At 45.7% G+C, this 13,089-nt stretch overlaps 1 protein-coding gene across 4 annotated transcripts in view; it reads right to left on the reverse strand.

The window, feature by feature from the left end:
- Window positions 1–1,812: 1,812 nt before the first annotated feature.
- Window positions 1,813–13,089, reverse strand: part of znfx1 (zinc finger, NFX1-type containing 1) — a 62,236-nt gene continuing 50,959 nt past the window's right edge. For all 4 annotated transcript variants that reach the window (XM_057845567.1, XM_057845566.1, XM_057845564.1 and 1 more), the window contains one exon: window positions 1,813–4,452. In XM_057845567.1, the coding sequence (XP_057701550.1) occupies window positions 2,005–4,452 (2,448 nt within the window). In that variant the 3' untranslated portion in view covers window positions 1,813–2,004. The remainder of the gene's footprint in view (window positions 4,453–13,089) is intronic.

The following is a 13,089-nucleotide window of genomic DNA, read 5'->3' on the forward strand; positions in this document are numbered from 1 at the left end:
GCCCCTGCATTGGGTTTTTCTGTTAGTGTGCTGCTCTCGTTTGTAACCGCTGCGCATTGTCTTAGTTTGTCCGTCGACCTGCTGTCACTTGGCATTTGCGGACGCTAATAATTATAAGTAATAATAATTGACCACAGCATCCCGTCTCTCCTTTTTTTCGGGAGGTGGGAGTGACTTATTTCTATTTCTGAAAGGTGGCAACAATACTTTGGAAACACTTCCAAAATTACTGCGGCATTTCTTTCAGTAAAAGACAATAAAAGTAAAGTAGACAAAGTGAACTGACCAGAGATTGTTGCTCCGGTCCAGCGGCCTCCTTCCTCTGGATAGCAGTCCTGCTCTTGCAGGCTCAAACTCGTTGTGTTCGTTCACGTTTCGTCTTCAAATGTTTTATCAAGTTCGAGGTATTGAAACTGGCCGATTTAACTCCACATCTCCAAACTTTCAGGCCGCAAATCTTGCATGCAGCCATTGATTTTAATCGACGGGATTTCTATTTGGAAATATTTCCCGACCGCCGCGGCGCCACCATATTTCCTGGTTTGTTTTTCATCCATATGAAAAAGCCCCCTTTTGATTGGTCAGGAGTGGCTATTGGCCCACTCTCATTGGTCTGGAGCAGGCCAATAGCGATAGCTGCTTGGTGTTCACGTGTCATCACACAACACAGAGACAGAGTGTAGTGAGCGCCAGGAGGAGAAAAAGGCTGTGGTCAAATGTTATAATAATGGACCGGTAAATGGTATCGGCGCCGTCTTTGTTGGTACTCGCCGATACCGATACCACCATTTCGGGCCGGATCGGCGCCCCCTGCCGATACTAGTATCGGTATCGGTGCATCTTTTGCGGGGGGCTACCTTGGCTGATTTACATAGAACAATATATTTAAACAAATTTTAGCAAGCCCTTCTGTGTGTCACATTTGCTTTATTAATATATTTTTTTTTTTATAATTTCAACAATCTCGTCTTTGTGGCGTTCTCTTTCGACACTCGGGCTCTTGCGAAATACTGCTGCTGTGAAATTAAACTAGCTTCAAGTTGCTATAATTTCTCGCTGCGTATATTCACTGTAATGTTGTCGTACATGTCAGCGTGTCTTATTCGGTAATAGTATCGCGTCACATCGAACTCTTTGAAAACAGCGATTGTCTCTTTGCAAATGAGGCAGACACAATTTTATTGAAGAAATAGTCCAATATCCACCTATCCTTGAAGCGTCGGCCATCGCAGTCTTTTTTTTTTTTTTTTGTTGATTGTCGCCATTTTAGAAAATTGGAAGTAAAGGGTCACACGGGGTAATGTTGCTTAGAGTGCTGCTCTTAAAGTTTTTCAAACTTTCATGAGAATAGGCTGATTTTGTGTGGACAAGATAGTTAGGGTAGCAGATGTCAGGCAGAGAGGGCGAAGACAGCGGGTCGAAAAATATCGATTTAGGCATCAAATATGGATCTGGCGAATGGATAGACTGAAGCTTTTCCACATAACGCTTTTTATGCAACGCATCCAATGAGTTCACAGCGTCTGAAAGCACCGGGGCTTCCATGAATTGCACTATAAATTGGACGAAAAATTGAAACCATTGAGAATACGGATAAACAAAGACGGACAATATGGCGGCCGGATACAGCGACACGTCATTGTGTGACGTTGGTGAGTAGGGTCTATATGTTAGATTGAATGTGCCTTTGGAAATAAAAATAAAACCCAATGTCATGTGAATTTTTTGGAACATTTTGGAGTTGAAACAGTATGAATCAGGTGTAAAGTGTGGGCAGAGATAAGCTACCAAAGATTTGACAAGAGACAAAAGCAACAGTAACACCATTTATTATACGAAGTCTACAGTCTACAAGCATCAGTTGTATTGATTAAGTGTGAAGGATGAACTGTGCAGAAAGCATCATTTAAAGCACTCCACTAACGTTACATATGCGAAAAAACAAACTGGCAAATGGGCCCATGCATATTTAAAGAATTTTAGCTACGAGCACTGCGTGTTAGCTCAGTCAAGGTTAAGATTTCCGAAGTTAAGCAGGTTATTAGCTTCGGACCAAGCGGCGTGTCGTGCCCCGTCCATCTCAGTTGCGACTGCGTTGCCGCTGGCCAGCCTGTGGCTTTGCCCGCCGATGGTGGCATTGCAATCAGGGCAGCGTCGGGCCTCCATAGCCCCGCCGCACTCCGTGATAAGGTAGACGTGACCGTTGGGACATTTGTACCAATGTCCCGAGCGCATATTCATAGCCGAGACGATCATCTTTCTCTCCTCGTCGCTGATCCCTAAACCGGTAACGGGAACTTTTTGCTTCATCACCCCCAAAGCCTCGGTGACCGCTCGTTGGTCGCGCTCGGTAAACTGGCCGTGCTTTTTCAGCCCTTCATCCGCTATTTGCTTCTCGGTTTCGATTATGTTACTTTTGCGGAGCATGGCCGCTTTGCTCGAAAGAACGATGAATTCCGCCCAGAGCGTGAGCCTCTGCAGCTCCCGTTGCAAATCAAACAGCTGCTGCTCGGTGAATTTCTGGAAAGGGTTATTAACCCACGACAGGAAAGTATCTGTCATCACTCTGAAGTCTACGACTTGATCTTTCACGACCTTCCGTAGTTTCTGAATCCTTGTAATGAAGTTCACCTTGTTTTCTATGACCCATATATCAAGCGCCGTGATTTGTTTGCTTTTCAGCACACGTTCCATTTCCAGGTATTGCGCTTCGAAAAGCATACCTTCCTGTAAAAGGCTCATCAACGGCAACTTGAGCTCCTCACTGCGCTTTTTCACGTTCACCTGATCCCCGTTGATCTTTTTCTTGACCATCTCTATTGCCGCCAGACTTTTGTTAACGTGAGCTCCGTAGCGTAGGTTCTTGCGAATAGGAGTTCGACACTTTGGACACTCCTTTAGTTTTATGGCCATCTGCCCTTCCCGGTCGGCCTGTTGGTCATCATCCATGCTCATGTAAGCATCCATGGACTCGTGCTCGATAATGTGGCCGCAGTCTTCCAGCCGGATAAAGCGAGCCTCGGGGTCGTCCTCCGTGCCAAAGAAAATCTCCGTGACTTTGTCTTCGTCACAGACGCGGCATTCGCTGGGACATTTGTCTCCACACAAGCCGATACACGGGTGGCCGCAATCCAGGGTCAGGGCGCAGGGCTGGGTGCACGGCGGCCGATCGCACGGCTCGTGGCATAGCTTGCCGCAGCTTTGGTGAGGGCATTGACATGCGCAAGGCTCGTTGCACGGCGAGCAGAGTTCCCCGCACTTCTTCATGCACTTGCTGTGGACGCAGCAGTTCTCACAGGGCTTCTGACAGGGCGGACAGTCACGGTTGCAGTTCCCCGTGCACTTATGGGAACATATCAGGAGACGATCGCACTTGTAAGAACAGGCCAAATGGAAGCGACCGTTGTAACATCGGCTGCAGGTTCCACGACAGGCGTGGCCGCATTCAAGCTGCTGCTTGCACGGGGTCTTACACAGAGGCTCGTCATCTACGTCATCTACGGTTTGGTAGAAACAAGCACCCTCCTGCCTATGACCACATCTTAGTTGGAGCGTGACACTGACGATGCACTTGCTGGTGCATGGCATGCTGCACCATGATGTACAGGGATGTCCGCACTGGAGCGTTTTCTGGCATTGCATTTTGCACAAAAATGTGCTCGGGTCCTGGAAACAGGGAACCATTTGTTTGTGCCCACACATAGGTATGGTCTTTTCAATCTTGATTGGGCATTCCTCCGGACAATCTTGATAACAGGATTGTGGGCATTTGTGTCCTAAATCGCATAGAATTTTCGTGCAGTCCTTAAGACACTTGTATTGTTCGTGCTCCTTGTCGTAGGCGTGGCAGACGCTCGCGCACACGTGGCCGCAGTCTAAACGGAACTCGCAAGGTTGGGTGCAGCCACCTTCGGGAGCCTCCTTGAAATCTTCTGCACGAAAGGCTTGGATCTTCCGTTCCGGGTGATTTGGGCAGCACAGAGTTAGGGAGGGCCCGATCTGATCCTTCTCCTTTAAAGTGCTGAAGATGTTGTGCCATAGCTGCACCTGGCCTAGCATTTCACTGTTGCCGATACAGTAGAGACCTTTCTTTGCCCGAGATAAAGCCACGCAGACGCGGTTGGAGATGTTGAGGAAGCCCACTCTACCCTGCGTGTTGCTACGCACCAAAGACAACAAGATGATGTCGTTCTCTTCTCCTTGGTACTTATCCACTACGTGCACTCGGACGCCTGAGAATTGTGCGGCAGGCATGAGTTTGCGCAGACATTGGAACTGGGCTGTGTATGTCGTTAGGATGGTAATCTGCTCAGGTTTGTACTCTTGAAGTAGAAGGTAACGGCAAAGGGCGACGACAAATGTGGCCTCGTGTTGGTTCTGATGGCTTTTTCCCTCCTTGAACTGTTTTTCCAGTTGGTTGTGCTCCACAAAGAACAAATTGGTTTTCAAACCCTGTAAAAAAGGAATTTGAATAAAAATAATTATTTTGTTCTCACAAAAACATGCAGGCATGAATAGGCCTGTCGCAGTAACAAATTTCAGTATGCGATAATTTATCTCATTAATTATTGCAATATGCGATATTATTGCACCCCCCCATTTAAAAAAAAAAAAAGAATTTACAATAACACAGTGACAATACAGTATATATTAATAGATCAAGTACACCCATTTAAACGCGATAAATGTTTACTCTTAAATTCACAAATACCTTTTAAGAAATCACAACTAAAAACAATAGACCCTGCCTCTTAAAGCAGAAATGTGAGGTAATTTCACAACATGCCAAATAGTAGAGGTGTGCAAAATTTCCGATTCTTAGATTATTCGCGATTCGGCCGTGGAAGATTCGAGAACGATTCACAAACATCCAAATTCCGATTATTAAAATATGCGAAGTAAAGCGGAAGTACACAACACTCAGCGCGCCGAGCGGTCTTCGGGACGGAACGGAGCGAGAGTAGCTAAACATCATGCTTCCCATTACCCGGCCCCTCGGGTAATGCCAATGCTCAACTCACGGCTCTAGCTCAACTCATGCAACGAGATAAAAAAACACAACAACATCCCGACTGCTGCCGAAAAGCTGCTAGAAAAGTACATCCGTATGTTACGATGGATATCATTTATATAGGACTAGATGCATTATTCATTTGGTAGTGTTAGCAGCACATCTACAAAAAGTTAGATGCGGGAGTTATAAACGGCCGCCATCTTAAAGCAGTACACTTCCCTCCAAGGCTGTTGTAGCGAACCTTCCAAGCAAACCTTATTAACTTTTTATCTAAAATACTCCTAAATCGGTAAAATATTGAATTGAATGTATCTTTACAATAGTTTTAAAACTTTCACATGTCGAAAGTAGACAAAAGGGAAATTATGGAATAACGGGAGCAATTTTGACAAATTTAACGGTTGATTCACAACATTAAATTAATTGAATGTAGTTTAAAACTGCTGATACAGAATGGGGACTGGAGTTTTTTATTTAATGTTAATTTTGTATATTTGTTTACTGCTATATGTTAACTTGATACTGAAATAGTAGTGTGGTTTAGCCTGAGAGTATTTTTGAACAATTTTGGAACTAATGTACAAAACATAAAAAAAAAAAGAAAAAAAAAAAGGAGGGGGGTGCATCAATAATCGTTTTATAATCGAATCAGAGCCTCTGAATCGTAATCGTAATCGAATCGTTAGGTGCCCAAAGATTCCCAGCTCCACCAAATAGGGTAACAATTAAAGTAATTAAACATTGTCCAACAAATAAAGCATGAAAAAATAATTTATATGTCGTATATTTGACAAAATAATCGCGTTTCCGAAGTTCGAGCCTGAAAGGGGACGAACCCGGAAGTGATACGTCACTAGTGGTGCAACGGTTTGCGGTTCAAAACCGAACCGTTCGGTTCGCCCTGTACGGCTCAATACGCCTTTATGAACCGCGCCTTTTCGGTTTTGCAAATAATGTATTCCGAATGAGAGAAAATATTGGCAAAAAAAATTTTGCAAGCATTGCTCGGCGCTTGTTCCCCATGGTAATGGCAACACTTTTATAACATGACTCCGGCACCTCAGCCTGCATCACCCACAGATATCACTTTCTCAGGGCAGGACAACCCCGAAGATGACACCAGTGAAAACACACGGCGGGCTTTGTTAATTTGTTTGCAACGCTTGACCCGCTTTACATTGTTCCCTCGCGGACATATTTTTCCAACAACGTAATCCCCGACATTTATGAAATGGCACGCAAAGCCATCGAAGATGATTTCGCTAAAGCATTTCGCCCTGACCACTGATAGTTGGACGTCCCGTGCTACAGAGTGCTACTACCTAACTGTGACGGTCCACTGTAATTCATACCTGTCAAGTTGTGCGGTCTCGTCGTAATTTGTACAAGTGAGCACTGATTTTTAAATGTGTACGCCGTTCGTTACGTTCAAAATCTGCACGTTTTTCGTGCATTACGCTTCTTTTTTTTTTTTTCCATCCGTTCGGAATGGACACCGTTTCTGCAACGAGACAATGTTCGTTAATACCTTGGTTGAATGACGCGAGAAAAAGTCAGACACGGAAAGGGAAGAGTGTTTGTTGAGACGCTGTAGCAAACGCGATGCTAGGCGGCTCCAATATTTCCTGACTGTAGCCGACAGAATACAATCTACGCCTAGATATCTCATGCAAACAGAACTACATGCGAAATGACAGACTCGGTAGCGTTAGTAAACAGCCGCCATTTTAGAGCAGTAAACGTCTCAGAAAGGCTCTGTTGTAGTAAACCTTCCGAGCGAACCTAAGCCACTTTTTATCTAAAATACTCCTAAATTGGCAAAATCTTGACTTGAGTCTATCTTTAAAGGATGAAACAGTTTTTAAATTTTCACATGTCGAAAGTAGACAGAAGGGAACTAATGCAAAAACGGGAGCAATTTTATCAGCTTTAACGTTTGATTTACAACATTAAATGACCTCCAAACATAGCAAAGTTTACTATGTTTTTGGGTTTGTTTGTTGTTGTTTTTTGTTTGTTTGTTTTTTTTAATGAAAAAAAAACATGAACGGTATCACCTGTTACTTTGCCAAGTAACTTTTTTACTACTGTGTTTGTATTTCAGTAGCCAGTCACTACACTAGCCAAAGAGCTAAGAGGCATTTTAACAGTCGAAAATGTTTATATTTTAAGTGTTTATTTCATTTTTTTGAAAGCAAAATAAAGGCAGTTAAAAAAAAAAAAAAAAAAAAAACGCAAACCGAAACCGAACCGAAACCGTGATCCCAAAACCGAGGTTCAAACCGAACCGTGGGCTAACTGAACCGTTGCACCGCTATACGTCACACCGCGAACAGCGATGGCAGCTCCATACATACGGCCGCCATGCAAAGCCCTTCAAACAATGATTCAAACAGAGATATAAGCGATAGATCGAGCGCAAGGGAGGAGATCCAAGTTTTTGAAGAGTTGGAGGAAGAAGAGGAAGTTGGAATTTTATGTTGGACCTAACATGTATTAGCCAGACGCTAATCAGGATGCAAACAATGTGCCTAGACTACCTGACATGGAATGGACACAAGACCCATCGAGATTACAAGATTGGTATGATATAGGCTGTTATTATTTTCATGATTTGAAGATGCAGGCATTTGCACATAATTTCATGTTTTTGTCTATCTGATGACATTGTTTAAAAAAACAATAATCAGACTGCATGTTCATTTTGGCAGATCCAGCAGCTCTCGTGCATATAAAATAATAATATAAAAATGTTGGGGGCAAAGAAGGAGATGAGTCGTTGATGGCTTTCTCCACTTTATTGCGGCAACAATAAGAAAACAAAATAATAGCGGAATGCTTTCACATTCGACCGCGAAGTTTTGCTTCTCGCTCATCTCCGCCTCGCCTCGTACTACCAGCTACTACTACTTCCAGTCCCAGCGTCTCTTAAACGGATCGTGCATAGTGTCTTGTTATGAGCTTTTTGTTGACAAAGGTATCGAACACACGACGTGCTGACAACTTTTGTTTCTTTATTAACACATGGAGCTAACAGTATGAACACAACTTGGGGCTCTCGGCAGGAAGTGGCGTCTAATGGCGTGAGGAAATGTAGTTTTTTCACACAAGCGAACAGATTACAAAGCACCACTTCAGTGTTGTCCCGAGACTACATTTCCCATGATTCACTGCGTGACTTGAGCCGCTCGCTGATTCTCTGCGAGATTGACTCAATGCCAACACGCTAGTTTTCACCTGTCAGCGGCTCTCGTAAAACACAAACTAGAAGGCTATCAAGCGATCACTGTGAAAGAAACGCCGAACCGTACAAATGCAATGCAACGCTTGAAGCATGAAGGTGAAAATACATCATAAAAATACAAATAAATGTGCACAAACTCACCGGCAGTGTGTGTCTCTTACAGCAACGTGACCGTGAATTACCGCGACGCCGACCCGCTTATATGCACATTCACACCCCTTTCCCGATTGACAGTGGGTTAACCCTTTAGGACAAGATCGTACATGACGCACAAATTTAACACGCTTAACCTAGCGAACACAACAACAACTATGCTACGACTTTTGCCGCGAGTTGGCTTTCGGCTAACGTCCCTAGCTTCTACTGTACATTCCACAACAGTTGGAAGCTCTGCTTTGACAAAGTTATCAGTCATCTATCCAAAAATCACACTTACTTTTTGGCAAATCCTTGATCATAAGCAGACCTGTTAAGGAAGCAGGCATCTTCAAAGTGTTTGTAGCAGAGAACACTACTCGATGATGGCGTGAAATTCATTCGCTTCGCGAGAACGAAAGATGTCCATTTACGTGCCCTGCTATCCTTTGGCCACTCATACAAATTTTCGTTTGAGTGAGAACAAAACATCGCCACACACCGCCGTGGCATCTTACCGAGAAGCAATGCAACAAACAATACTGTTCTATGGCGGACTTTCCTCGCACTTCTAGGTGTGACGTCATTTCCGAAGATTTCCGAAGAAAAGCATTTTCGTTGTCAAGGGCATTGCTATGGGTTAAACAAAGAATCTGGAAGGGTTGCGTAAAAAAAAAAAAAAAAATGCTCATAATTGTTTAGCCATTGATATTATTCAAAAACATGGTTGGCCAACCTTACTTCACATTTTGCTTTAAGTAAAAGACAACAATATTAATACTGCACAGAAACACAGAATAAATAAAATGTGTTAAAAAAAAAAAAAAAAATGAATTGCACTTAATAACTTAAGCATTTAGGCAAATGAAAACTTTTCCCCTCATAGCTTCTGCTATGGTGTTCCATAGGGATGCAATGATACAGTTAAGTCACGGTTCGGTGTGATTTTCGATACGGGGGACACGGTTTTCGATTAAATTAAATACATTTAATGCTCTGAAAAAAAAAACAATTGTATTCTTTGTTTCGTGTTTTTTTTTTTTTTTTTGCTAACGTGCAAAAAATTAAATTGCCATCATATAAACATGCATTTTAGTGCATAATATTTATGTGCTTACTTCTTACTGATCTGAAGAAATTTTGTATAAAAGTGCTGAGAACCATCTTTACTATTTGTAAATTGAAGTGGGGCACACTGTTGAATGCTACAGCTCTCTTAGCAGCTAGATTTACGACATGAGCAAAACAACCTATTTGTGGTCCGAACCCATCTGTGTCACGTACTAAATTAACAATATTTGCAGCATTATCTATAGTCACTGGTATGGATTGATTTGGCCTGCTTAACTTCCATTCAGTCATGGCGGTTTATAATTCAACTATGTAGTATATGGACTACAGTCATTTTCGGACTATAAGCCGCTACTTTTTTCCCTCATTTTGAATCCTGCAGCTTATAGTCCAGTGCGGCTTATTTGTTCATTTATTTGGGTTAATAGGTAACACTTTATTTGACAGCGGTGTCATAAGACAGCCATAAGACTGTCATAATTATGACATGACATTATCATGGGCATTAATGAATGCTTATGACAGATGTCATTAAGTGTCATCCGGCAAGTTATGTCACTAACTTCATTTATGTCCTGCTCGGATCTTTTACATCCATTCAAAAGGGAGATAATTTGCCCGATGACACAAAATGACATCTGTCATCATGGCACAACTTCTTTCAAGTTCTGCTATTTTTTGGGAATTTAAGTTTTGATGGATAACTTACAAAGTGAAGTTATTGCTTATACCTCAAAATTATGAGTAAACTGGAGTTATGTTAGGTAAATTGTACTCAAAATTTTGAGTAAACTGGAATTATGTTAGGTAAATTGTACTCAAAATTTTAAGTAAACTAAATTTAAGTTTAAGTACATATTTGACAAATTAATCCAAGTGTGATTTGAACCCAGGTTCAACCTCAATGACAGTGCAACATGTAGATAAACTGCCTGATTGGGTATACCATATCCAGAGCACTCTTTTTGAAGGGAGTCAGGCTAGGTCTGAGTTCCCACAATTCAACATTTCAAGAATTTTGATTCTCCTCCTTGAGTCATCACCTTATCGTGGTGGTGGGGTTTGCGTGTCCCAATGATCCTAGGAGCTATGTTGTCTGGGGGCTTTAAGCCCCTGGCAGGGTCACCCATGGCAAACAGGTCCTAGGTGAGGGGCCAGACAAAGAATGGCTCACAAGACCCCTTATGATGGAGAAAATTACAGGATCCAAGTTTCCCTTGCCCGGACGCGGGTTACCGGGGCCCCCCCCTGGAGCCAGGCCTGGGGGTGGGGCTCGAAGGCGAGCGCCTGGTGGCCGGACCTTTTCCCATGGGGTCCGGCCGGGCACAGCCCGAAAAGGCAACGTGGGTCCGCCTTCCCATGGGCTCACCACCTGTGGGAAGGGCCAAAGGGGTCGGGTGCGTAGCAATTTGGGCGGCAGCCAAAGGCGGGGGCCTTGGCGGTCCAACCCCCGGCTACAGAAGCTAACTCTTGGGACATGGAATGTCACCTCTCTGGCGGGGAAGGAGCCCGAGCTGGTGTGTGAGGCAGAGAAGTTCCAACTTGATATAGTTGGACTCTCCTCCACACACAGTTTGGATTCTGATACCAGTCCTCTCGAGAGGGGTTGGACCCGCTTCCACTCTGGAGTTGCCCACAGTGAGAGGCGCCGAGCAGGTGTGGGCATACTTATTGCCCCCAGGCTTGGTGCCTGTACGCTGGGGTTTACCCCAGTAGACGAGAGGGTAGCCTCCCTCCGCCTTCGGGTGGGGGGACGGGTCCTGACTGTTGTTTGTGCTTATGCACCAAACAGCAGTTCAGAGTACCCACCCTTTTTGGAGTCCTTGGAGGGTGTGCTGGAGAGTGCCCCCTCTGGGGACTCCCTCGTTCTGCTGGGGGACTTCAACGCTCATGTGGGCAATGACAGTGAGACCTGGAGGGGCGTGATTGGGAGGAACGGCCCCCCCGATCAGAACCCGAGCGGTGTTCTGTTATTGGACTTCTGTGCTCGTCACGGATTGTCCATAACAAACACCATGTTCAAACATAAGGGTGTCCATATGTGCACTTGGCACCAGGACACCCTAGGCCGCAGTTCGATGATCGACTTTGTGATCGTGTCATCGGACTTGCGGCCGCATGTTTTGGACACTCGGGTGAAGAGAGGGGCGGAGCTGTCAACTGATCACCACCTGGTGGTGTGTTGGCTCCGATGGTGGGGGAAGATGCTGGTCAGACCTGGCAGGCCCAAACGTATTGTGAGGGTCTGCTGGGAACGTCTGGCAGAATCCCCTGTCAGAAAGGGCTTCAACACCCACCTCCGGCAGAACTTCTCCCTTGTCCCGGGGGAGGTGGGGGACATTGAGTCCGAGTGGACCATGTTCCGCACCCCCATTGTTGAGGCGGCCGATCGGAGCTGTGGCCGTAAGGTGGTTGGTGCCTGTCGTGGCGGCAATCCCCAAACCCGCTGGTGGACACCAGTGGTAAGGGAAGCCGTCAAGCTGAAGAAGGAGGCCTATCGGGCCTTTTTGGCCTGTGGGACTCCGGAGGCAGCTGACAGGTACCGGCTGGCCAAGCGGACTGTGGCTTCGGCGGTCGCCGAGGCAAAAACTCGGACATGGGAGGAGTTCGGCGAGGCCATGGAAAACGACTTCCGGACGGCTTCGAGGAAATTCTGGTCCACCATTCGGCGTCTGAGGAGAGGAAAGCAGTGCACCATTAACACTGTGTATAGTGAAGATGGTGTACTGCTGACCTCGACTCGGGACGTCGTGAGTCGGTGGGGAGAATACTTCGAAGCCCTCCTCAATTCCACCGACACGCCTTCCTTTGAGGAAGCAGAGTCTGGGGACTCTGAGGTGGGGTCTTCAATCTCTGGGGTTGAAGTCACTGAGGCGGTTGGTAGATGAGATCCGCCCGGAGTTCCTAAAGGCTCTGGATGTTGTAGGGCTGTCATGGCTGACACGCCTCTACAACATTGCGTGGACATCGGGGACAGTGCCTCTGGATTGGCAGATCGGGGTGGTGGTCCCCCTTTTTAAAAAGGGGGACCGGAGGGTGTGTTCCAATTATAGAGGGATCACACTCCTCAGCCTCCCCGGTAAAGTCTATTCAGGGGTGCTGGAGAGGAGGGTCCGTCGGGAAGTCGAATCTCGGATTCAGGAGGAGCAGTGTGGTTTTCGTCCCGGCCGTGGAACAGTGGACCAGCTCTACACCCTCGGCAGGGTCCTCGAGGGGGCATGGGTGTTCGCCCAACCAGTCTACATGTGTTTTGTGGATTTGGAGAAGGCGTTCGACCATGTGCCTAGGGGAGTCCTGTGGAGGGTGCTCCGGGAGTACGGGGTACCGAGCCCCTTGGTAAGGGCTGTTCGGTCCCTGTACGACCGGTGTCAGAGTCTGGTCCGCATTGCCGGCAGTAAGTCCAATTCGTTCCCAGTGAGGATTGGACTCCGCCAAGGCTGCCCTTTGCCACCGATTCTGTTCATAATTTTTATGGACAGAATTTCTAGGCGCAGCCGAAGCGTTGAGGGTGTCCGGTTTGGTGGCCTCAGCATTGCATCTCTGCTTTTTGCAGACGATGTGGTGCTGTTGGCTTCATCAAGCCGTGACCTCCAACTCTCACTGGGGCGGTTTGCAGCTGAGTGTG

The sequence above is a fragment of the Corythoichthys intestinalis genome, chromosome 9, assembly GCF_030265065.1.
Source record: "Corythoichthys intestinalis isolate RoL2023-P3 chromosome 9, ASM3026506v1, whole genome shotgun sequence".
Taxonomy (NCBI): Eukaryota; Metazoa; Chordata; class Actinopteri; order Syngnathiformes; family Syngnathidae; genus Corythoichthys; species Corythoichthys intestinalis.